Source organism: Colletes gigas, unplaced genomic scaffold (genome assembly GCF_013123115.1).
Source record: "Colletes gigas isolate AHSC1104 unplaced genomic scaffold, ASM1312311v1 Colletes_gigas_Sc00011, whole genome shotgun sequence".
NCBI lineage: Eukaryota > Metazoa > Arthropoda > Insecta > Hymenoptera > Colletidae > Colletes > Colletes gigas.
The window spans coordinates 6,255,729-6,282,527 of NW_025106640.1; the positions used below are offsets into that span (position 1 = coordinate 6,255,729).

Consider the following 26,799-nt stretch of genomic DNA (forward strand, 5'->3'; position numbering starts at 1 on the left):
ATCGGACTAGACTATCTCTTCAACACGTCGACAGCCACGCTGGTTTTCAACGTCAGGATTATCAAAAATTTTATAATTATCAGAGTTCTCTCATTGTGCCAGTAACCATCATGGCAGCCAACGCGTTAAGCTGTAAATAAGGGGACAAGGTAATCAACGATACAATTGTTCAAATTCTTTGTTTTATTAATTTAACACAAGCAATGGTACTCTCGTAGCTTTCTACTCGAAAGAGTAATATCAGAAGCGTAGAATATTTGTTCCGTTCATTTCAATATCCCTCGTTTGACCAAGTGATCTTGTAATCGGTGAATTTCTTCTTCAGAATGTCCGCGGACATCTCGTGATCCGCCTTCCCGAATCCCTGAAAGCACAAGCAAATTACAATCCTAAAAGCACAAGTATATTACAATCTTCCAATCGCATATATGTATCGTGCAACATTTGTATTCATGAAACGCTTCGGAGAATGATTGGCTTTTAAATTACTCTTGATCCCTGGCCGAAAAAACAATACCCCAGGCGATGTTAAAATTGCTTCCTCTCGATGCTAGTTTGGACCCTCGACAATCACACTTTTTTCCTAACATTTAAATTCGCGTTAGGTTCGATTCAGACTCCACTGTACATTTTTTAAAAACATTTCGAATTTCGACACTCACGCTTGATTTTTATTAATTAACACGCACTCTTTAAATTCACAGTTTAATCGTCGAACAGCCCGAAAGTTTCCATTTATCCCGATTGCCTCGAGTCGTGTTACTTTGCCCAACTAATTTCTTCCCTTAACACTTTACCGACCGATAGCGTATTAATCAACTTCTTTACCGACCAACACTTACCGACCGATAGCGTATTAATCAACTTCTTTACCGACCAACGCTTACCGACCGATAGCCGATTAATCAACCGCTACCGGTCGGTAAAGTGTTAATTAATAATATTGCAACGTCATTACGCGGAACGATCAAGGCAATAATAACAACAGGCTTCGCACAGCGTATTTGGAAGACGTAATCGCGTTTTTCTCCCACCACTCTGACAAAGTTTCGATCCCTGTTTTTTGTTTCCCCCGCGGGAAAGCTCGTTTCAATTTATTACCCTTATCCCGAATCTCCTTTCTAATCGACTCCGGTATCTTCGTGGAAACACTTTTTTCTTCTTTTTACCCGAAGACCACTCGATTTTCCTTCGAAGTAACGAGATGTTTCGAAGGAAGTTAGGTTACGTTTTCCCTCCAAATTGATTCGCACCATCTGGCTCGTAAACGCGGTAACTACTTCCGGCGGAACGCGGCGCGGATGCGCGTCAAAACGAGATCGATTTCCCGCCATTTCGATCGCGAAAGATTAAGGGAATTGATTGGGGGGGGAAAATAAAACAGCTGTTGCTGGAGAATTTTTCACTTCTTTCTGTAAACGTAATATCGATATCGCCACGATTAGAATTGTGTCCTGTGAACGATTCGTCGACGAGTATTTTTAATCCTGGAGGGTGGGAAGGTACTTGCACCTAACCTAGAGGTTAGGTATTCACCAGATACGTCCTTTGATCGATTAGATCGACGGAGGCGACGAGGCTCGTTAGGACGTATTAATTCCGCAACTCACCTGCGAGTCTCCGTAGACGTGTATGGTCTTTTTGTGGCAGTCGTGGATGATTCTTCCGCCACCCACGCACTTCGCGTACAGGCTACGGCTCCCCGCCCACTCGTCGGAAAACATGTCGTAAATGTCGGCTGGAACAAAGAAGCGAACGACTCCGTTTATACAGGGGATCGCTGGAATCGTAGGCGTGCTGTGAAATTATATCGTAATACGAAAGCTGTATAACAAAGTTAGGCTGTAATTGGCTGAGTTAATCCGGCGGCGATAAAAATCTTTACGAGGGACATTGAAGAGGGAAAATCGCAGCCAGGAAACAAAGACGCGTCGATTAAATCTTTATTGCCCGGTGGGACGACTTCGATAGAAATGGCGTCGCTAGTGTCGATGTATCGCGATTATTTACGAATTTCCATCTTCGAAGTATTGAAGGTTAGGTTTCCATATGATGGGGAGTGAATTGTTTCACTGTTTTAGATACAAAAATAACGTGATTCCTTTGCTACTATCGAACAGAATAATACTTTTTTAGGGTTTTATTATTTATTCTCTCGCAAGCAGAAGGCTCACACGCGCCATTCGTTTTGTCTGTTCATATACCAACGTTGCCAGCTTTCGCCTAATGCGTTGTTGCCATGGCTACCAGTCACTCGCACCAACCGATTAAAATAATTGTTACCAACCCTTTTTTTATTAATACATTTCTATCTCGAAAACGAAGCCAAATCGACGTGCATATAATATTTTTTGCTCCTGAAATCCGTTAAAGCTGTATTTTATAAACGAAGCAGACTATGGGGCACGCGACGACTAGAACTTTTTTTTCTTTATATAATCGAGTAAACCCCCGCAACAATGCGCCGCATTAAGAGTGACGCGAGTTCCGTTTCGTTTCGTATTTCATTCGAATTGTACGTCGCGGACCGAACGCGAAATAAATGCAACGAAACAAGCATTATTTATTGCGATAAATCGTTCTTTGATGATCGTTTGTTTCCCCCATGACTTTAGTATTGGCACTGTCGATTCACGATCAAATATACAGGGTGTTCGGCCAAAATAAGACGAAATATCAAGAATACCAATTTGTTGATGGAGGCTTCGTTAAAAAGTTATTAACGTTTAAAGTTCCGACGGTAATGAATTTTTTTCCCGAAAATGAGCAGGATTTCGGGGGTATGTCTATTCATCAAAAATAATTGTAATCAACCCCCGCAAGCAAAAATAATTTTTTTAGAACGATTTGAAATTTTTTTTTCCGTCAAAAAATTTCGCATCTTCTCGAATTTTTTTCTGGAAAATGAGCAGGATTTCAGGGGTATGAGTAATGACAAAAAAGGATTGTAATCAACCCCCGCAACCGAAAATAATTTTTTCAAAACGAATTGAAATTTTTTTTTCCTTCGAAAAATTTCACACCTTCTCGAATTTTTTTCTGGAAAATGAGCAGGATTTCAGGGGTATGAGTAATGACAAAAAAGGATTGTAATTGACCCTCGCAACTGAAAATAATTTTTTTAGAACGTTTTGAAAAATTTTTTTCCTTCGAAAAATTTCACACCTTCTGGAATTTTTTTCTCGAAAATAAGCAGGAATTCAGGGGTATGTCTATTCATAAAAAATGATTGTAATCGACCCCTGCAACCGAAAATAATTTTTTTAAGACGATTTGAAAAATTTTTTTCCTTCAAAAAATTTCACACCTCGAATTTTTTTCTATGAAGTGGATAGGAATTCGTGGGTATGTGTAATGACAAAAAATGATTGTAATCAACCCCCGCTACCGAAAATAATTTTTTCAAAACGAATTGAAATTTTTTTTTCCTTCGAAAAATTTCACACCTTCTCGAATTTTTTTCTCGAAAATGAGCAGGATTTCGGGGGTATGTCTATTCACCAAAAATGATTGTAATTGATCTCTGCAACCGAAAATAATTTTTCCAGAACGATTTGAAATTTTTGAATTTTATTGTTAATAACTTTTTAACTTTTTGAACACCCTGTATACGGGCAATTGTAATTGAAATTTTTAATTTAACTAAGAATAAGTAGAACGTGGACAGCGTAAATGTTGCTTTTCGAAGGCTGATTATAACATCCGACCTAGTACGAGTGCCATCTTCTTTTCTCTGTACAGTACATCGCGTCGTTTCAAATATAAACGAGTCGTGCGGAGTATCAAAGCTTACTTTGGGCGGTGAATATTCCGTGAGATATGACCGAACACCAAAAGCTTAAGACTCGAAACCAACTGAGAAGCTTTGCTCTTAACCAACCATGCAAAGGTCGTGAACGTATAGAATTAAGCGTATACGCGTGCCAGCTAATTCACTATGGCCGTGACATCCTTTGAGGTGGTTTCGAACACGGTGTATCGCGTGTTAACGCAGAGAACGTTGCTTGGAACAGCGATTCCGACTCGAGAAATTTTTCAGACATTCCGCCCATTTCCATTCCCCCAGAAACAATTTTCCAACGAAGCTTGGGGCTCGAAAAATTGGTCGAAATTTTTATCAGAAACGAGAAATCGACCGGGGTATCTACGTAACGAAAAAAATACAAAATTTTAAAAAGTTTCGGGGAGGGGGAACCAACTCTCTATTTCGTAATCTTCACGGGAGAATTTGGCGGAAGTTTCTCCCCCCTATCGTCCCCTCTCAAGGAGGAATTCTGCGACGCTACGAGACTCGGTGTAATTTCGCGTTATCGCGCGCGAGAGGTTCTTATTTTGTTTGTTCGTACAGAGAATACGTTATCGTCCCGAGAGAGAACTGATCAGATAAAAACCAGAACGAAGCATCTTCTTCTACCTTCCCCCGAAAAAAGATTCCATCGTTTCTTGGTCATCTTCAGGAAATGCCTCTTTTTTCAACCCTTTCAGAAATTCTTACGCGTATCGATGAAAAACAATCGAACGCAGAGTTCGTGAAAATATTTTCGAGGCAGCTCGGGGCTGTACAGGGGAGGACGCCGTAGTAAATCGAGAAAAAAGGATTTCCAATTCGTATCGGGTCCGTGAAACGGCGGAGGGACGAGGCAAATCGGACGCAAGTTCGTTTTCCTCGACGGTAAAGGGAACCCATGCATATTAAATACGATTTTATTGTTCGGGCGTACGGGCGACCAGCTAATATGAATTCCGTCGAATAAAACCGCAGAGACAGAAGCTACGCTCGCAAAAAACTTCTCTCGCCGCTGAACGGACGAGATTGAAAAGGGGAGGCAGCATTTGCTTGTCAGGAGATCGATGCCCGCGTAAAGAAATAAATTAATACTCGTATTTTCGAAACGATGGAAAATTAATTCCCTTTTTTACCTCCCGTGCTCGCCGCCAGAGGGCTACGCTCTTGCCTCTCTCGCAAGCGCTCCACCAAAACTGTGATCTATCTCGTTTTCTCGCGTCCATAGGGTCCGCTCTCTATATTGCCAAAAGTTTCTCATAGCAACGCAGAATTAATGGGCCACGCACCGACGTGACGTACCAAGATAAATGCTGTCCCGTCAAAGTTTCACGAGGCAAGGAGGCAGAACCGGGGCGAGACTGAACGCCTCGTTTGTCACGTGTCCTTTTTCCCCCGCGCGGACATTCTTCTCACGAGAACCGGTCGCGTTTATATAGGCCACCGGGAACCCCGTACGCGCGGTTGTGTACCGTTGGCAATATGGTCGGAGGCAGGGTTGTTACACTGTGGGAAATTACCAGAAATCGATTACGAAGGGGCATCTATCGGTCTCACGGTGGGTACTAAAAGCACGACCGGGTAAATCGCTAAGTGCAAAACACGGTAAAGGCAGAGGGACCCGGAGTGGCTTCCGGGGGTTGCTAGGCGAGGCGTAGAGCCCGGTTTCCGGGGCGTTGAAAATTCGGGCTACCTTTGTCGGGGGTAGCGTCCCCCCGGCCGTCTTGAGGTCTTAAAACGTTTGAAGGAGTTCCCCAAGAAGCGTAATACCCTCGATGAAATATTGATAATCGCGTTCAGGGTGGATTCAGCGAGGATGACCGGGGATCGTGTGATTTATACGCACGAGACGGGGTCGATTTTATTGGCGCGGTTTTCCATTCCCCGCCGGGCGAGATTTACGACATCGTTTAACGTCCGTGCCCCGTCTAGTAGAGACACATTGCACCCCTCGCAGATTATGAGATCGTTCGTGGCGTTGGAGGAAGATCGTAGGAAGGATTAGACGACGAGACACTGGGTAGTCGATAGTGGAGGATGGTCGAGCGCTTGCGAGAGAGCGTGGCCCTCTAGCGGCGACGTCACGTGCTTGAAGCGACACAGCACTCTGTTCGTGCACCAGGAAGTCGAATCCAGGCGCGGTAACAACGCTGGTTTTAGCGAAACAAGCAAAGGCGATCGCTGCACGCTGCGAATCGACCGACAAACTCGCTGGACCGACGGAACGGCGGAAAGTTCGTCGCGCGAAAAAGGTCGGGGGAAGTTAATTAGAGCGGAATTAATCACCGTCCCCAAGTTCACACGAAGGCGATGGGCGGAAGAACAAGTTAGAATCCTAAATATTGTGACGATAACTCGGTGCAAATTCTTGGAAAATGGACAGGCAATAAATAATAATTTTATAAGAAAATCTTTCAAGGGCCGAAATTTGAAGTAAACTATACGGTTCAAATCGCCATTGGAAGATAGTTCGAGCTACGATCAGGCCTCATAGGAGCCTAACTGGGAAGAAGGAATGATAACGAGGGGTTCCAGGGAGTCAGAATATCAAATTTAAATTAAATTCTGTAAGATTGTTGAACGTCAAAATGACCATTCTGAGCAGAGAAATCAGGAGAAGAAGCATCGTCGCGATAGTTATATCCTCGTCTCGGTTAATGTAGATTTATGGTCGAAGTCTGCAGGCAATTTAAAGCGTGCAGTATGCTCGAAACGCCCACGCTGGTTTAGATAAATCGCGAGTGGGAAACGAAACCTTTTGATACAGTAACACGTCGGTTCCTCCACCGTTGACCTTTCATGATCTCGCGTGTAATCTCCATGTGGACTCAAAGAACGACGATAAGTCGGAACGAGAGGGCGTCGAGGACCAAGTTTCCCCTCGATCATAGTTTACGAAAAGCGTTATTATAACGCGACCTGAAAATCAATACCGTGGGTGTTCGACGGGGAAATTTATTCGCTGAAATTCCGCGTATTACCGTCCGCCATTGGGATCTTCGATCGGTGGAAGGGCGATTAACGACGCAATTTGTCGGCAACACGCCGGTTTTCGTGCTCATCGATCGCGATGCGCCACGTTTGATCGTCACGCGATCATCTCGGGGATGTTTGTTTAACTTTCTCAAGGTTCCACCAACAAATTTATCTACGAAATATAGCTTCGTCGATAGATCCAAATAACCGTCAAGTTTGATACGATTTTCATAGAATAAAGAACCGCTGGAAAGTTGATCATTCCCAAATTCTTAATAAGAGAGCCACTTTAAAGGAGCTCACCTTGGTTGACTTAAAGCAAAACTTACGGAATCGTAAGGCTAGCCAGAGACCTTCCTCGCTGCAGAGATTTGATATAAGGCAGCTTTTATAGGAGACAGTTTTCCTCTGGGAGGATCGTCCAAAGGTAAGATCTACTGGAAAACCTTGCTTCAGAGTCCACTGCCAGAGACAAAACGTCAAGTAAGTTTTGTTCCAGGTCAAACGAACTACCTAACATCGATCGTGATCTCTCAGAGCAAACAGATCGAGTTAATTTTTGTTCGAATACGACTTGTTCAATAGACGCAAGAGCAGATACTCTGTTGCGCTAATTTGAACGGTTCACCGGGTGTACAGATATTCTCAGAAACTGCATCGATCTTGGCTTTCCCAGTTTATAATTAGACCGTGAAACGATCCTGCTCGTAATCACTGATGAATATTGCCTGAATTAACTCCTATATTGGTGGAGGTAATTCGGGAAATTAATGGTAATTGGTTCGAAAACGCGTTGTCCGGAGTCGCGTGTGCTGGACGTATCTCCTCGCGATGGAAGACGTTCGAAAACGGCTCAAGGTATCCTGGACGATTCTCCCCGCAGACGAGATTACTTTTTACGGCGACCGCTATCAAGAACGCCTTTACGCGAGCTGAAACTGCCATCCCGTCCGCCATCGAACTCGATCGAGAGGCAATGTGGAGGAAAAACAGTGGTTCGAGAAAGCTTCGAAGCGTTCGCTACACCCCAAAACGGGAAACAATCGCGTTTTGAAAAGAATTCCTTATATCGCTAAATGTTTCCTTTTTGTACGAAATAACTTTTGGGATCATCGTTCAAAGATTATAGGTTTAGAAACTCTTGATATTCCATTGTGTGTTAGAACGTAACAATTCCCTCCATATCGGTTTACATTCTTAGGAGCTATCGACGTTACGCCATTGTGTGACAGATTATGTAGTAGCGTTGCCCTGTAAACCGACACTATACAGTCTATTTCCTATCTGATTCTTATGTATTACATGATTGATCGCCCCGGTACCGCAATGCCAGCTTCCGCCCAAGTTATTTTCTCGAGAGTAGTTTACGTAAACTTTTTAATCTCGTCCATTCCGGCGATCTGGTACTGCACTTACGAACCCCTATATCTTCGACATAAATACCGGGCTGAAACGGAAGCTGGACTTCAAATAGAATTTTTTCAATTTGGGGGATACATTTCTGACCAAACGTTATATTTTCGGTTAGGAATTTTTTTCTCGAAAGTGCGCAGGATTTCAAGGGTATGTCTGTTCACCAGAAACGATTGTAATTGACCCCTGTAGCCGATAATAATTTTTTTAGAGTGATTTGAAATTTTTTAATTTCGTCGAAAAATTTGTCCAGCTTCATGAATTTTTTTCTCGGAAATGCGTAGAATTTCGGAGGTATGTCTATTCACCAGAAACGATTGTAATTGACCCCTGTAGTTGATAATAATTTTTTTAGAGTGATTTGAAATTTTTTAATTTCGTCGAAAAATTTGTCCAGCTTCCTGAATTTTTTTCTCGGAAATGCGTAGAATTTCGGAGGTATGTCTGTTCACCAAAAACGATTGTAATTGATCCTCGTAGCCGAAAATAATTTTTTCAGAATGATTTGAAATTTTTTTTTTCCCCGAAAAATTTCACACATTCTCGAATTTTTTTCTAGAAATCGGGTAGGATTTCGAGGGTATGTCTCTTCACCAAAAACGATTGTAATTGACCCCTGTAGCCGATAATAATTTTTTTAGAGTGATTTGAAATTTTTTTTTTCCCCGAAAAATTTCACACATTCTCGAATTTTTTTCTAGAAAATGCGTAGGATTTCGGAGGTATGTCTGTTCACCAAAAACGATTGTAATTGACCCCTGTAGCCGATAATAATTTTTTTAGAGTGATTCGAAATTTTTTAATTTCGTCGAAAAATTTGTTCAGCTTCATGAATTTTTTTCTCGGAAATGCGTAGAATTTCGGAGGTATGTCTGTTCACCAGAAACGATTGTAATTGCTCCCTGTAGCCGAAAATAATTTTTTCAGAACGATTTGAAATTTTTTTTTTCCCCGTAAAATTCCACACATTCTCCAATTTTTTTCTCGAAAATGCGTAGGATTTCGGGGGTATGTCTATTCATCAAAAACGATTGTAATTGATCCCTGTAGCCGAAAATAATTTTTGCAGAACGATTTGAAATTTTTCATTTTCCCCGAAAAATTAGGCACCTACCCCCTGTCGATTCTCCTTAAAAATTCGTTTTCCATTTTTAATACATTTGGTTGATGCCCTACAGAAAAGTTGTCTAATACTTTTTTGTAGCTACCCATGGGTTCTATTTTACAAAAAAATTTCATTAAAATATATTCATTATTGTAAGAATTATGGACGTTTTGAAAGCTTGACCACTTTTATGGGGTTTTTCTAACTTTACGGAGTTAAGGACCAACTTTTCGAATATTTTTGAAATCTCTACATATTCATCACCAAAATACGCGTTGTTTGCCGTTTGAAACATTAAAATCGTCCAATCCGTTCAGGAGTTATGATGTTTTAAAGATTCGCTTGAAATTTCAGTGAAACATATCAACGCATAGTCAGACATTGTATTTTCGGTAAAGAATTTTTTTCTCGAGAATGCGTAGAATTTCGTGGGTATGTCTATTCACCAAAAACTATTGTAATTGACCCCCGCAGCCGAAAATAATTTTTCCAGAACAATTTGAAATTTTTTTTTCTGTCTAAAAATTTCACATCTTCTCGAATTTTTTTCTAGAAAATGGGTAGGATTTCGGGGGTATATCTATTCACCAAAAACTATTGTAATTGACCCCCGCAGCCGAAAATAATTTTTCCAGAACAATTTGAAATTTTTTTTTCCTTCGAAAAATTTCACACCTTCTCGAATTTTTTTCTCGAAAATGAGCAGGATTTCAGGGGTATGCCTGTTGATCAAAAATAATTGTAATTAACCCCTACAACCGAAAATAATTTTTTTAGGACGATTCTTAATTTTTTTTTTTTTCGTCGAATTTAGGGACTTCCAAAATTTTCAGATGACTATAGCAATCAGATTGGGCCTCGAAAAAGTCCATGAGGCGTAAGGTCTACTCGTATACCTCATCTCTGATACATAAATATAGCAATGGTGGGGTTGGTCGAGGGACCACACACCTATCTCCTCGTAATATTACGATTTTCTTTTGTTTCTCTTAGATATTTGTTCGTCGAATTTACTGTTCCATTCTCGTTTCTATCTTAATATCCCGCTGTGCTCGTAAAACAGCGAAAACGTGAAGAATATTCACGATACGTAGAGATCCTCCGTAGTAATACGGGGGGCCGGTGACGTCGAGCAACGCCGGAGATCAAGAGGTCTTACTACGTCGAGATTTTCTTACCGGTACGTGGATAACAGGTGTGACGTAACCGTGGCGGAGTGTGCGTCATTGTTCAACGAGGTCCCACGAGCGCCTGGATATCGAAGGAAATACATTTTCAACGAAGACAGGAACGAAAATGGAATAAGAATCGTAACCGACGACGTCGAGTTATGAACACCCGGGGACAATATTGTCGGAAGGGCGGGAAATCCTCCTCAATTTTCTCGCGAGCCCGGAACATCGTCGCGCTAATAACGCTCGGGGAACTCGGTTCGCAGGGGATCAATTTTCGTTGCACCGTCATATCCGGTTCCAGCCGTATCGCGGGGAACGCCGCCAACCGAGACGGATCGCGTTTTAAGAATAAAAAATTTTTAACGAGACGCTCGAAAACTTCTTCTCGCGAATACGTTTGACGCAGTCCGCGCGGCTACGTTCGAACAATGGCGGCGAAACGAACTTTCCAAAACTGTTTTCTACCCTCCCGAGGCCGTCACCGTGCCGATTTTAATATCGAAGAGTATAATACGCGTCACGATTGCAATTTGTTCTCGCGCAGTTCGCGCAGACCCCCGACGTCTTTGTCGTCGAAGTTCCATCCACGGGACTCTTTTATCGTTCCGTTCCATTGTCCCCGGCGCGATTCGTCGCGCGAGCAAGTTTCCAGTTAAATTAATCTCGGGACCCCGGGGCCGCGTGTGCACCGGCTTCCGGTGAAGTTTGACAATCGTGGTGTCGGGGGCGAGCCATTCAGCCGCGATGTTGCATCGAGTTTCGAGGTTTACGATCCCGCGGCTCGCGAGGACCCGATAATGAAATATCCGCGACTCGAGGCGTCGAAATGGATCCGAACTTTCTGCGAGAACTGTCGAAAAACGATTGTTCGCGGTCCCTTTGGCATTTTGTATCACTTTATAGCCTCTTGAACGGCGTTTCGATTACCAATGTTTATCGACCGATAGTCTATTAACCCTTTGCACTCCTATGTCGAATGTGACGAATCAGTTTTTGTCTCAGGAGCTCTTTTGTCAAAGTTACAAAATACAACAATAATGCAAATGAGACAGATATTTAATTGAATTTCTTTAAATTGCCCTATTGTTTAGTTGACGTAAATTTCAAATGAAACGCTTAAAAGTGTTGGTAGCTGCTAGCAACAAAATTGAAGTATAATTCGGAGTACAAAGGGTTAATAGGTTTTTACTGTTAAGTTTGTTAGTTATACAACTAAACCGGTCCTTACTGAGTGACAACCTCAACCACTATCGGTAGATAAAGTGGTATCAATAAACGTTTCAAGTACCAAGGGAAAGAATTTCTGAAGATCCTCAAATTCAAGGATCACACGGATCATCGAATCCTGGGCGCACGTGGAAATATACTGTCGCGAAATCGATGCTGGTCGATCGCCAGGAGATCGTAACATCGAACGTTTCCGCAGTTCGAAGGCAACGACACCCCGCCACGCAGCTTGCAAACAATTTCGGTATTAACGTGCCACGCCGAATGGCCAAATTTAATTCGTACCGGGTTCCGGGATCGTCGTCTTCGTTTTAGCAGAAACTACTAATTGGCCATTCGTATTCCCGCTCGATGCGCAACCTTGTTAATACTGTTAAGTCCAAGACGAACAGGTTCGAAACTATCCGAGGGAATTCTACGTAGTCGAAACCCGTTGCATTTAGTCCGTGCCTGATTAAAATTTACTTGCTTGTTCGCCTCGGCTAACAACGATACATACAAATAGAAATGCGTCTTGCTTCGATTGGATTTAAAAGTTGTGCGTTTGGACCATCGATCTCTCTATCGATCGCTCCTTTCTCCTCTCTTCGTTCATCGTCGAATCTATTAATAGCGTCTCGACGATTAAGTCGGAATTAACGCGCTTCCTTCGAAATCCAACCTAAGGATCTTATCGCGTCTCTCTCGATAAGCGCGCGTCAATCAAAACGCGGCTGCTTATCACGCTCGAGCCAGCACCGACGTCTGTTTCAAAATCCTCGATCCGCGTCCATCATCGTCTACGGCGCCGTTGTCATAATTCGGGATATCGCGGCGGAGCTCCTCCGCGTGTTTCGAGTCGAGTTTCAGACGAGACATATACGAGCAGACCTTGCAATGCATTTTTTCCGCCCATTTTTATGGGATCTTCTATGGTAAACACAAAGTATAACGAAGACATTGATATTTAAGGGCCTGCTAGTGGACTCATCAGTAAGGCCCAGCCTTAGACGACAGGGACAGCGATGGACATTCGTGGGAATATATACACTTAACTAAAATTTAGGGTACCGTTGGATTCCAGTAAGGAACAAAATTTAAGGAAGTTACAGAAAAGGAGACAAAAACAAAAAATTTCCTCTTAATTTACATGAGTATAGCTAGAGATATACGTAGGGGATCTTCGATAAGTTAATTTTTCTGTGATTGGCGAGCATTTGAAGTAGAAAGTTCAATTTTGTAAAAAAAAAAGAATTCCCAACATGCACCTCTTTTTGCGCTAAAGATACATCTATGGCAGAATTCTAGTGCACATGTCTAAAATTACCACGAATGTCCATCACTGTTCGAGGAATGTATATATAGCAATCGAGGAATCGGTCGAGCGCTTGTGAGAGCGCGATCCCTCTAGTGGCGAGTATGAGAGGCGACGCTCTATCCAACCCAGCACCGTTCTATTCACTGTTTCTATGCCATCTTCCGTGTCCATTACGCGACCTTTGATCACGCTTTCGTTCACTTACGCCCTCCAGGTTGATGAATTATGCATATCGCGGCACGATCAAGCTTCCCACTGTCCCCCCATCCGCCGTAAAATCGAAAACAATTCGCGAGCAGCGTTTCCACGTTGTTCAGAAACTTCCTAAGTTGATTCGATTACGGTGCAACGAGACACTCGCCATCGAGCCAAACTGTCACGCAGTTTCTGCTTTGCAAGTAGCTTTTTACGCGTCTAGACTCCGTGTATCCAACGAACGCCCCTTGTCGAACAGCGGAAGGCAAAAAGGGGATGTAAAAACGTCGCGTTTGCTGATTGAAATAGTATTTTAATCGTTACGACGAAGCGCAAACACGTCGCTTGATTCGATTGTTTGGCGATGGTACGGGTCAAGGAACTATTTACTCTTCACGAAGCCACAAAGACGTGCTCGCTGGAGAATGAAAAATTTGAAAGATTTGCATTTCAATTCGAACGTTTAAAAATACACGCGTCCACGCGAGGAAACGTTTCCCGCGTATTATAATCATTGGAGAGCTAAGTTTCCGAGGGTAGCGGCTCGCGGAGTAGGTCAACCAGCCTGTCCTTGACCATAATTATATACCCACAGCTGTACGACTATTTTCCATACGCAGATACAAGGCGTGTAAACCGTAGATAAAAATCAATAAATAAATATCGAGCATTCGTAAGTCTCCGGGCTCTTTTTACGCGGTTAAAGACGCTCGAACAGCAGACGTTGGGAGACGCGTATCTCCTCGAAAGAGATTTCCAATAATTGGAAGTTACCGTTATTATTCGACGAAAGTTTTAATTCGGTTTCATCGAACGCGTCGAGAGAAAGAATTCGTTGGTTCTTTCGAGGATGGCTCCCGGGGCAACCGGGACGATAGATTACCGCTGATAAAAAGTTGAGGCCGAGCCGAACGTTGGTCCTCGGTATTTCGGTTTATCAGGGGAATCGATAATTATCCAACGGTGGCATTGGCGAGGGTGAAAAGAGCGGGCGAGGGTCTCTGGCGACCTGGGGAAAAGAGCTAATCGACTTCGAGCGATATTCTCGGTTCGTTGAGACGGCGTCGTTTGCCACGTACGCGACCTCGAACTTTCAGAGCGTCACGCCACACGGGAATCTCCAGAGAACAATGCTGAGACTTCGACGGGCATCGAAATCACGAACTCTGCTCTCGTTTTCGGGCTACGAATATCCCAAATCCTCTGTTACGATTCAGAATCACGGAAACGAAGGTTTGATTGAAACATCAAACCTTTTAGTATTTCAATTTAACATAGCTTCCATTTGTACTTTGGCGAAAAGTTTGCTTCCACCAAAATTATCAAATCTCTGCGATTGTTTTAGCGATGACGGAAACCTGACGACCTCGATCGATAAAGAGATTTTTCAGCGTTGCATCAACGTCTTCCGGTTTACGGGTACCCCGGATGCACGTTACGAGAAAGTTTTCCCCGCAAGCGATAAATTCGCGCCTCCGGACGTCGAGAAGCCCCGGAACGGCACGTCTAGCGAGCGGGAGGCGTCGCGACGCCTGCGTTGGACGGCTCAGTAGTCGGCGAGCCGTGTTGAACGACGGACGTCGGGCTCAACGCCGGGACCTACCACTTGTTCGCGACCTCAACCACGCTTCGAGCAGAGGAAACTTTTTTCCGAGACCGATCGAGGACAACTTTTCGAAACGATTCCGCGGCGCGCGTCGTTCGCGGGTTACCTTGAACTCCAGGACACGAGGGACGAGGGACGAGTCGAGTCAAGGTCGAGGTCAAGGAAATTCTACTTTGGAACCCCAGGAAAGTTTGAAAACTGTGCGTCTGTGGGGGGAGAACAGTGATTCGAAACGCTCTTTTTCCTCGAGGATTCGTTTGTTTACGCGAGCGTGAGGAGTCAGTGATCCGACGACTCCGCGGCGGTGGTGCTCGTAAGTAAAACAAGCGAACGAGCGCTTGGTTAATCCGGGGACTGGCGTCGGGACGCCGGAGCGTCGATCCCTGCCGATCCTGGCTAAATTCGGGGGCAAGCTTCGGGGAAAACGGTGCATTTGCTTGCAGATTTTGTATTCCGCACCCCTTTGCAAATTTCTTTGCCTGAACTATATATATATATATATATTTATTGCACGCGTAAATTTAATATTTAAGGTTCAGAACATGGGGGATGATTTAACACTAGATTTACGGGCATTGGTCGCATATTCGCGTATATTTATTGATACCTTAACCCTTTGCACTCCTGTGTCGAGTGTGATTCGACATCAATTTTTATCTCAGGGATCTCCTTCGTCAACTACCATTCGACATTTGTTCAAGTCCAAATCAAAGAGATATCGTACACTTGAAAATTACAAAATACAACAGATATTCTAACAGGTAAATTTCAAATAAAACACTTGAAAGCGTTTGGAGCTGCTGGTAACAAAATTGAAATATAATTGCAAATTTTGTAACGAAGTAACAAGCAAAATTGATCATTGAACTGGTATAAAGTTTCTCGAGGAAGGTAGTAAAAATATCAGTTGCATTAAGCGTAGGTTATATTATCTACTATTTCTTCCAAAACGAGGTTGAATCGACTATTTTCGGGTTTTCTTTTAATTAGAATATGTATTCGTGCCATTGCATCAAATTCAACATAAGTTTTGAAAAAATAATATTTACGGCGTTCTGCAATTTTAAATATGGAACCAGACTTCCATAAATCTAGTGTTAAAGCAGAGACGACACGAAGGAAGAAGAGATTTCCAACGCTAATAGTACTAATTGGCTCCCTTCGTTCCGTGATTTAAATTCGACTTGCAAACATCGAGAATATTATCCTGATATTTACAATCGAGAAAGTATCGTGAGCTAATGGTTCGCGTTAGGAAATCGAGTGGTGGAATCAGCCGCAGACTCGTCGAATAAATCGCGGACGGGCATATGAATCCTATTAGGCGTGTTTCGAGACACCTGTACAGCGAACGGGAGAGGAAGGATAATGAAAAACCGCGTCGAGAGATACTCGAGTGCTACCTGCCAGGAAGTTTATCACCGATGGGGGTTGGTCGCGTGTCTCTCCCAGTACTTGTCCCGCGGTTCCGGGGGACGGAAATTCAGGAAACAGATAACTCCTTGTACCGTTCCCGCGGCGTTTCCATTATCGTTATTTCGTTGTTTCCGGGGAAGCTATCCAGTTTCTCGCAAACCACGTAATTTCAAATTCTCGGACCGTGGTCGAGGGTTGCTCTCTCCAACTTATAAATATTAACCCCATAACACTCATGTCCGAGTCTGCTTTGAAAAACGATATTTCTTCTTAAGGGATGACAATATTTGTTTTTTTTTTAAATTGTACGTCGGACATTGCAATGAACGAAAACCGCATTTTTATACAACTTGGAAACAAATCCAATGAAGAAAACTGATCATTCTTGGTTAACTCGGCCAAAACATTCATCTTTGGGATCGTTGGTCCAAGGGAACGCCTTCTCGACGCGATTTTTTATTTATTTATTTATTCGATAACCGAGAAGGTACATTAGTGTAGAAAAATAGTAAAACGCGACAGTCGAGAAGGTTATGAAGGTAATTTGGAAAGGGCAAACGAATAAAAGCTTGCTGAACATCAAATGTTGATACTTCCATTGAATTAGAAGCACACGAATAGTGAGGAGAAAATGTTAAAAATGTTAAAATAAAGTAATGCAAAGTGTTGGAATAAGAATTCGTGATCAGACAGAGACGATCGAGGGGATGTATTGCTCCAAAGCCTGGATCTATTCGCGTCAGGGATAAATGTGAGAATCTAAATATCCTCGTGGGAGCATAAAAATGTATCAACCCTAACAATTGGAGAAAAATTGTTAATCGAGACAGCCTATTTCCAGGAGTCTATAAACTCTGAAACAGTAACAGTACTAAAGAGTTGCAACACGTTGAAAGAATAGGATTCTTGGGGATAAATGAGAGAATCTGCATGTCCTAAAAATGTATCAGCCTATGACAGCCTATTTCCAGGTGTCTATAAACTCTGAAACAGTAACGGGAGTTGAAAAAATAGGACTCTTGGAGGCTTTCGCGAGGACTGCAATGGTCGCGGAAGAACTGAAATTCCATTGAATTTCCCGACACCCAGGCGCGTTCAACGGATCGAAAACGGAATCATTCTCACCGATAGAACAACCGTGAGACGTCCGTTTATCGACAAGCAGTTTGACGTACCCGCGGCAGGATCGCTTGACCCGAGCAAAACAGAGAAGACGCGTATGCAAAGTGGACGGGGGCGTACACGTTGTGCATCGATAACCCCAGTGTTCCAGCGACGTCGATGTCGCTGCAGGAAGCGTCTCGTTGTTCCTGCCAGAAGACGCTCATGAAACATGGATGAGGTCGGGGGGAGACGGCTTATGGAATTCGAAAACGAAAACTACGAACGCCGGGGGCCCCAGAAATTTATTTCGTTCTCGCTGGGAATAATTTATCATCCTGTAGACACGAAGGGTTTCTAGTAGCCCCTCCTACAAGGGGAAACTACCCTTAAAAAAATAATGGTACACGAAAATCGGAACCATTACGAATCTCAGGGATACGTGCTATCGTCCATTTTAAAATTATTGTTAAAATCAATATTTTTTTCATTAGATGTCCGATCATTCTTCAACGTTAGTCACTGCAGGAGTTTATTCATTAATTCGTTGTAATAAATTATTTATATTAACATTTTTTTTTACTATTAATCGCTGGAAAACTTACTTGTGTGGCTTTGTTTGTGACACCAAAGTTTCCATGACTCGAGTTTATCCATCAGTAGACTGCGGATGTTTATGCATTTATGGGAAATTTTAATCTAATACTTAAAGTAAGATACGAATTATTATATTTAGCTCTGATTTCATTAATTCTATTAATAAAAATGTGAATTTGCATAAAGATCCGCGGTCTAATCATCAGCTTTCTGATTAGTACAATATTCCGGAGGCTCGTAATACGACACGTGTACAAAAATTACAGTTGAAATTTTCGTTATTAACGCGAAACGGTATCGGGAAAGTCTACAGCTCGACGCGACGTCCGGTTGAAATTCTATAATCCGTTCGTTCTAATTCGCACGGCGAAACAAGTCGCCGGAAACACGCGAAAATTATGAAATCCTGGCTCCGGGACGGATTACCCGTTGAAAATTTCGCGACAGCTGGAATTTATTTTCATACGTCAGCCCCCCCTCCGTGTACAGGATGGAATTCGTCGTGTTCCGTGATAAATCCCCCGCGTTTCGAGCGGCTCTGCGTAAATTAGATTGTTGCCTCGCTTCTTGCATCGATCCGCGTTAGGGATACACGCGACAGACCCTCGTTTATGTTTCTCTGTCCCGGGCTGAATCAATTTTTCGACAATAAGCCCCGCCTAGGGTCGATTGGGCCACCTTCTCTTCAGTCTTTCGCCAATTCTTTCCTCTGGAGGTAGCAATCCGACGAAATGCTCTCTGCTTTCGTCGAAAAGACGACAAGCAAATAAATTGAGAATTCTGTATATTTTGTCGTACGATTACGAGGAACGGGATCGTTGCGCAAGCCCATCGGCAAACTACGCTATTTATAAGCCATTACTACATTGTCCTTTGCGCAAGTACACGTAATACCATCGGCTGTAATCCGATACAAAGCGTATCTTGATTAACCGATTGTCAGGTAAACACGTCCCCGTGTATACGGTCGGTTAATCATTCGCGTCCCTCGAAACCACTAGACGAGTCGGGTAATTAAGTTACAATTACCGGGTAGCAGATTTTTCGACCCGATCCGACGCATGATTACAGTTTTGCTTTGTAACTTCGATGCCTGGAGCTGGATAACCGAACCTCCAAGGCACCGTAGTCTCCTATAATTGGATAGTTATCAGCGTGTTCTTGTTTAATCGCGTTTGTTTCTTGGTCCTATTCCCCCTTCGAGATCTTCGAGTTACTCTTTGGAAAATAGACGTGGGACTCCTGTTCTTTCGTCGAGAACGATTCCGATCAACCCTGCCCATTAATTCTCGTTGGAAACAAATTTCTCGACCTTGGGCCAATTTCCCCGACATCCACCGTTTTCTTTTCCCTCTCCGATTGTTCTTCGTTTCGCGATAACGCGCGAACCAATCTCGCAACCGTTCGAGCTGCTGTTTCTCTTTTTGCAATCAAACAGAGAGGTTTCAAGGGGGAGGGAAGTTTGTTCTCGGAACAGGTCGAACTCAAACGAGCCGCCCAAATGGGTTTTTAATTACACGGCTGCCATCGGTGTTCCTGGTTACTCGAAAATACTCTACAGAATCGCGCCGCTCGCTACCGCCATATCTAAACAAACGGTTTCGCCAATGGCCACCGTAAAAACCCTCGAACGTCCTTTATTCCTTTCATCCCCTCGTCTTTATCCAGAGATTTCGTCGTTTCGACGAAATTTAATTTCATGGCCACGATATATACCTTGACATTTTTCAGACAGTATCTCGAGTCCGATCGATGGGTTAGCCTTACCCTTAGATCATCGTTTGTTCTCCCCCTGGGGAGGCAAAAAGCTAGCAGTTCAGGTTCGAGGATTGATACTCGAGGATTTGGTAGAAGTATACCTTTTCTTCTGTTCCCTTCACTTTATATTATTTTACGCTAGAACTATTTCCACTGCACTATACGTCTTAATTTCTCTGTTACAAATAAATACACTACAGTTATCGGTAATTTTAGAGTGAACTTTGAAGTTCTAGATAATAAATTTAAATATAAACGATAGTATCTAAAATCTGTATTATTTTCTCGCTCTTCGTGTTATGTGTTTAATTAAAAAATTAACCTTCCCTGCTACGTTCGATAGAGTTCCCGATATTTAAAAGATTTCCAGCGCTGAAGCTTCGTGATCTACCTGTTGATCTACCCCGTTTCTGTCGTTTCGATCCTCCCCATTAAGGGGCCTTTCTACTTTGTGGGATTTAAAAAAAATGAATTCTCTTTTGCATTAACTTTTAGTATGTAGTCTCGAAAATATGTCTACCAAACATTAAATTGAAATTCTGAAAACTAACGAAATTATAGCTTGCTGAAATGTACCACGCGCAGGTATAACTGAACGTAAAACTTTAAGTTGTCTTTCTACTTTGTGGGATTTAAAAAAATTGAATTCTTTTTTGCATTAACTTTTAGTATGTAGTCTCGAAAATATGTCTACCAAACATTAAATTGAAATTCTGAAAACTAACGAAATTATAGCTTGCTGAAATGTACCACGCGCAGGTATAACTGAACGTAAAACTTTAAGTTGTCTTTCTACTTTGTGGGATTTAAAAAAATTGAATTCTTTTTTGCATTAACTTTTAGTATGTAGTCTCGAAAATATGTCTACCAAATATTAAAGTGAAATTCTGAAAAACTAACGAAGTTATAGCCTGCTGAAATGTACCATATTTTTCGGCGCTGCGTATGTGATAACAAAAAAAAACTATTCGAGATATCAACATGAAATTTATACAGTATCTTTAGAACTGGTCTCCCTATAGCACGAACTAGGATAATCGCGATATATGCAATATTTTTCCTTTTATTAACAAAAAAACAGCCGAATATATGAAAATATTCAGTATTTTTTGGTAAAATTGGCTACCATTTTGCCATTTTTTGTTTTTTTGAAAAGATTTTAATTCAAGCTATAACCACACTCATCTATATTAAGAATATCGTTGGTTTTTGGATTTCGAATAACATACGCAGTCGGGCGCCGTTCGTAAAAACTGTTGTTCGTTGATCGACAAAAACAGCGTAATTAATAGATATTATGCGTTGCAAAAATTCGTAAATATAGCTAAATATATACTAAGTGTATCTACAAAACCCGGAATTAATGGCTCTTTGATAGCTCGCAAAAAAAAATCACAAGTATTTTTCGTGCCTACAAGGTAAAATGGGTTATTATTTAATTAATTTAATTATTTCGAAGGATAAAGAATTAATAAATATTTGCAAGGTTTCGAGGACTATTTAGAATATACTTCAATTTCATTTTGCAATTTTTTTTGTTCAAATAAAATGCAAAATGGCGGTGATACAGGATGATTTGCTAGAAGCGTCGCAAGACGTCTTCTAAAACGGTGTACACGTCGGTTTTTATTATCCGAATCTGCCAATCAACGAAATATGATTAGTATATAACAATAGTAAATGGATGAATCGAAGATATTGAAAGAAAATTAAAAATTGGAAAGATGGCAGACCTCGGAGCAAAAAGCTTAATATTCTAGCAAATCGTGCTGTATCTCCGCCATTTTGCATGTTATTTGAACAAAAAAAATTACAAAATGAAATTGAAGTATATTCTAAATAGTCCTCAAAACCTTAGAAATATTTATTAATTCTTTATCCTTCGAAATAATTCTTGAAAATCGGCTTAATTTCGGATTTCTACATAGAGGTCCCCCCTTAAGGGGCCATTCTACCTTGTAGGCATGAAAAATACGTGTTTCTTTGTGATTTTTTTTTTGCGGGTTATTAAAGAGCGATTAATTCCGGATTTTGTAGATACATTTATTATATATTTAGCTATATTTACGAATTTTTGCAACGCGTAATATCTATTGATTACGCTGTTCTTGTTGATCATCAAACAACAGTTTTTACGAACGGCACCCGACTGCGTACGTGATATCTTGCGAACAAGTTATTCGAAATCCTAAAACCAACGATATTCTTAATATAGATGAGTGTGGTTATAGCATGAACTAGGATCTTTTCAAAAAAACAAAAAATGGCAAAATGGCAGCTATTTTACGAAAAAATACTGAATATTTTCATATATTCGGCTGTTTTTTTGTTAATAAAAGAAAAAGTGTTGCATATATCGCGATTATCCTAGTTCATGCTGTAGGGAGACCAGTTCTGAAGATACTGTATAAATTTGATGTTGATATCTTGAATAGTTTTTTAGTTATCACGCACGCAGTGCCGAAAAATGTAGTTTCGAGAAAAACAGCTTTAAAGTTTCACGTCCAGTTGTTATACCTGCACGCGGTACATTTCAACAGGCTATAACTTCGTTAGTTTTTCAAATTTCAATTTAATATTTGGTAGACATATTTTCGAGACTACATACTAAAGGAAAATGCAAAAAAAAAAATATCGATTTTTTTTAATCCCACAAGGTAGAAAGGCCCCTTAAGGGGGCTAGTTTCTGGGAACGACACTTGCATCATCGTACACTCTGGTCCCTCGAGTTTCTTGGGCTCTCTGTGTCCATCGTTTATCGAACTGTTGGACGTACGTTCGAGGGGGTGGCTTATCGTCCGGCGCTATTCGATCGAAGGGAGGCAAATAGGCGTCGACGATAATTAAATCGGCGAAACCGCGACCGTCGATTTCCGCGGCCGACGTGCAGATTGCTCGCGACCATCCCGCGGGGGAACGAGAAAATCCGATGTCGCAGCTCCGACGCGATAGCTTGTTTCCACAACTCGTTGTTTTCCCCGCGATTGAAACCAATGTTTTGAACTCGGTTTCCTTCATCCCCCTACGCCCCCCTCTACCGATTCTCTAGCGCCAAATTGTTCTCTCCGGAAGGTACAGCGAATATTCGTTGCCCTTTTGTCTCTCGCAACATTCCATCATCGTGTGCGGAATATTCGACGGAACGGAAAATTAGAGAATCCACCCGTTTGATATCGCGCGTCGTTCCAGTAAAATTAATACACTGGAATCGGAAATTTCATTCGGGAATAACGAATAAATATTTTGTATTAGGCTTCTCTGGCCTGGCTATCGATTTAAAAAAAATGCGTCAGAGGGTTTCCTCTTTCTTAGGTAAATTATGTTTCCGCCCCAGTTGTCCGGGGGGGGATACCCTGTATATAAAATCGATCAACGAATTGGAAACGTCGAACGGGGCAGCGGGCGACGATATCGAGTCCGAAAGATTCTAAAGAACTGTTCCTTTTTTATTTAATTGTAACATGGCGGATATTAAATGCTCGACGATTCTTCGGGGATTATATTTGAGAAACGAGACTTAATAAAAAAAGTTTATACGAAACTTACGAGACTGAAAAGTTCGCCCAAAGTTTACGGGAGACGTTCCACGATTCTGACGCGTTGAAACAGAGAAATTGTCAGAATTTCGTAGCTTTGCTCGAAGCTTGCCCTCCGAATAATCGGTTCGTTTCACCCGTACTCGCAACGTTATCTCGTATTTAAATCGAATAGTTGAAACGATCGATCCGTTTACTGTCCACGATACGCAGGTCGCGTGTCCTCGACGCTTGGTAAACGTTGTTCGAGGTTAATCGAGATCCAGCGATCGCGTTTCGAGCCGACTAGGGCAACAGGTTGGAAAGATCGCGATGGGACAAACGAGTCGCCTAAAAATGCGCGAACGCGATTAGGCGAACGTGTCAGCCGAACATCGAGTGCACAGAGATTCGTATTCGTGGCCATTTTGTTGTTTCGTGTTGTTCGCTGGGCCACTGCGGCCGAAGAGAAGATGGCGGAGGAAGAGAGACACGCGGAACCGGAAGCCACGGAATCCAAGGAATCCAAGGAACGACAGGCCCCCCTCTACCCTATCACGGTACGAAAACAGTGAAAACAAACTGATCTCTTAGAAAATTTTAGTAATTAGGTCTGCAATTATAGTGTATTTGTACCAAAGGAACTAAAACGATAGAAGTTTATTCATTCTCTTATCAGAAGATTATCATTTCGACTAGTTTGATTGTTCCAGCGTTGAAAGTATAGTCCAATAGTTGTTAAAAATTTGACGGTGAATTTTTCGCGCTTAGATCGCGTTCTCGAGGAATTGCAGCATCCATCTTGGAAAACACCGCTCATAAATCATAACTTGTTGCTGACTGGGTAGCTCGGGTATAAATAACACTGCTTTAAACTAGTTCCTCGCCGTAGCTTACGACTCTGTCGCAACAAGTTACTAGAGTTTCTCGACGATAAAGCTTTTTAATAATCGTTTGCTTTTCATAAGATGTCGACTCGATACATTCGACCACGGATATCTGTTAGAAAGTGCATTATTGTTATAAAATATCCGGTATATTCGAATCTCCAAGTGTCTCGTCGTAGGTGGAGAAGAAGAAGTGCGGCAACGAGACGGCCTCCAGCGAGAAAATGGACGACAAGGACGCGGGGATCGGTACCGGCGAGAAAAGAGCGCCGGGAACGGGCGGCCAAGCCCAGAGAATACAGCAGAGCCTCCAATCGGTGCCGCAGCTGCAACCTGCAGACACGCAAGCCGACAGGTGAGCACGCGATACTCTCTCTAATCCATGGATGTCGGCTAATATTATCGACGACGGCCCGGAAGGGACCATCGCACGGAATCCCCGACGATTTACGATCGCGACCGCGCCTATTCCACCCTCCACAGTGTCATCGTCCTCGAGAACTCCCCAAATTACCATCCTTGGATCCCCAAACCTTAAAATAACTCTTATTTACACTCTAGGATGCGTGGCAAGACTCTACAGAAGATTGCACGATCACCCATATTTATTTAATAATAGTAAATTGTGAATTTCCTTTGTATCCAATTGCAATAACTCGTCGATTGATTATAAGATAGAATTATCAACGCCAGTAAATCTCGAGGACCCCTCTGATCCAATCTCAAATCTGAAAACTCTTATTTACCCTCTAAGATCATAATATCACCCATATTTATCTTATAACAGTGAATTGTGAATTTTCTTTGAATCCAAATTGCAATAACTCGTCGATTAATTATACGATTATTCCGTGACCCGGGGTTTTTCGTCCAAGGGCAGGAAAGGAGGATTTCATTCCACCTCCCGGAGACCCTTTCGGGCGTCCTTGGCGGCCTCCGCGGGATTTTCGCGCGGAAATTGTGTGTTAATGGAATTGTGAGCCCCCGACGTTATTCAATTTGCGTATTCGCTCGAGGATTTCCCGGCCCCCGCGTCGATGTCCACGACTTCGATTTCGTTAAGACGCGTCGATCGGTAATTTCTCCCGTGATTTCTGATCTCTTGTCCTCCTTGCGCGAGGATGATGGATCGCGTCGCTTAACCCGTTAATCTTTTGGGGACCGTACAGCATTTCTTCCCCCAACGTCGCCATTTTTACTTCCGCTGGAGAACGCGTTTATTTTGCTAATTTTCTGACAATGTGACTCCCCAGTGGTCACTATTCTTACATAACATTCAAAATAACTTAAATACCAAACATACACGTACGAGTTAATATCGTCGAAGACCTTAACCTAGAAAAAAAACGTGATTCCCTTGATAAAGACGCGTGTCCGGCTTGTACATCGTCGTCGAAGCGTATATATCCGTCACGAGCACCCTGTTGTGCACATGACACGATTATATACGTCGTGAACGCGCGAGAGGTAAACGCGAACAGCTGCTACAGGTGCTTCGATTCTCGAGTTCGCAGCATCCGGTCCCGGAGCCACCTCGCCAATGGTAATCGCGCTAAATAAAACAGCGTTTAATTCCATTGAGAGCGTGGAACCGTTCGAGCAACGTATCCCGGGGCCATTAGTCTGATAAAAGACCGCAGTTTTTGTCTCGAATACCGTCCCCCGATTTCCTGGACGAGATCGCTACCAGAGAGGATCAAAGAGCTCCTCCGATGGAATTTACTGGGCGTTAATAGTTCTATCGTATAATTAATCAACGAATAATTCCGGCGGATGTAAAGGAAATTCACAATTCGCTACTTGTAAAATAAATATGTTCTTTTAAGATTCGGGGGGTTGGATCGAAGGGGATTCACTGGCGTGAAGAGTAGAATATTCTCAGACGATTGGAGAAGATTTTGGAAGCAATTTATTGTAAATAGAGACGGATTTGGCGCGCTAAGCCGCGAGACGAGGGTGAGATCGACCCTTCCGGTGGGTGGAACTCGATACCGAAAGAATCCAGTGGATCTACGATGAAATAACACGACCACGCAAATGGACGAGAATAGTCATGGCTTTGGGACAGTGAATTAGACAGAGTTTTAATCGTGAGAACTATTTCGGTCTACCCTGGATACTTAGCGTTCCTTAGGGGATGAAGCAATCCTATTTCCGTCTGAAACTCTGCCGGAGACCAGCTCCGCAGACTCGAATTACGCGTGGCGATATTTACCCAACGATAATAGGCACTAGGACCTGTACAGCGGTGACATTACCGCGAGAAATTAAGGTCTATGAGCGCGGGAGAATGGATAGCTCGGTTAATGTTAGAGGTTATCGATGAAATTTCGATGGTCGACGGGGAGAAAATTACTGGAACCCTTATTTACCCGCCGCAGATTCGATCGCGGACGAATCTTAGCCTTCCCGACTGTCTAATTACCCGAGTTAATTGACTCGCGGTTTACCCTCGACGCACGAAACCACCGTTCTGGTGGACACCAATACGAGAATCGAACACTGTTTCGAGGATCAACGGACAGTGGAATACGCGTAAACGTAGCACGGTGGAGGGCTGTTTGCACCGTGTTGTGTTCGATGTACCAAATTTTCGAACTCGTTAATTGCAATAACTAGTTTTCGTGGATGGGAAACTAGACACGCTTAGACCTGGATGTCCGTGCAATGGACGAACGAACTTTTCGTGTTGGATGTGATCGATGAAACGAGAAAAACGAACTCCCGATCGGATGGAAGGGCACGGG

The 26,799-nt window shown here is 42.6% G+C and overlaps 2 protein-coding genes across 2 annotated transcripts in view; one reads left to right on the forward strand and one right to left on the reverse strand.

Moving 5' to 3' along the window:
• Positions 1-214: 214 nt before the first annotated feature.
• LOC122398408 (14 kDa phosphohistidine phosphatase-like) overlaps positions 215-26,799 on the reverse strand; it is a 59,437-nt gene continuing 32,852 nt past the window's right edge. The window contains exons 3-4 of the mRNA XM_043398216.1: positions 1,611-1,738; positions 215-364 (exon numbers count right to left, since the gene is read on the reverse strand). Of these exons, the coding sequence (XP_043254151.1) occupies positions 272-364; positions 1,611-1,738 (221 nt within the window). The 3' untranslated portion in view covers positions 215-271. The remainder of the gene's footprint in view (positions 365-1,610; positions 1,739-26,799) is intronic.
• The window catches only part of LOC122398361 (arrestin homolog), a 36,676-nt gene continuing 32,166 nt past the window's right edge, over positions 22,290-26,799 (forward strand). The window contains exons 1-2 of the mRNA XM_043398134.1: positions 22,290-23,725; positions 24,232-24,407. Coding sequence (XP_043254069.1) covers positions 23,639-23,725; positions 24,232-24,407 — 263 coding nt within the window. The 5' untranslated portion in view covers positions 22,290-23,638. The remainder of the gene's footprint in view (positions 23,726-24,231; positions 24,408-26,799) is intronic.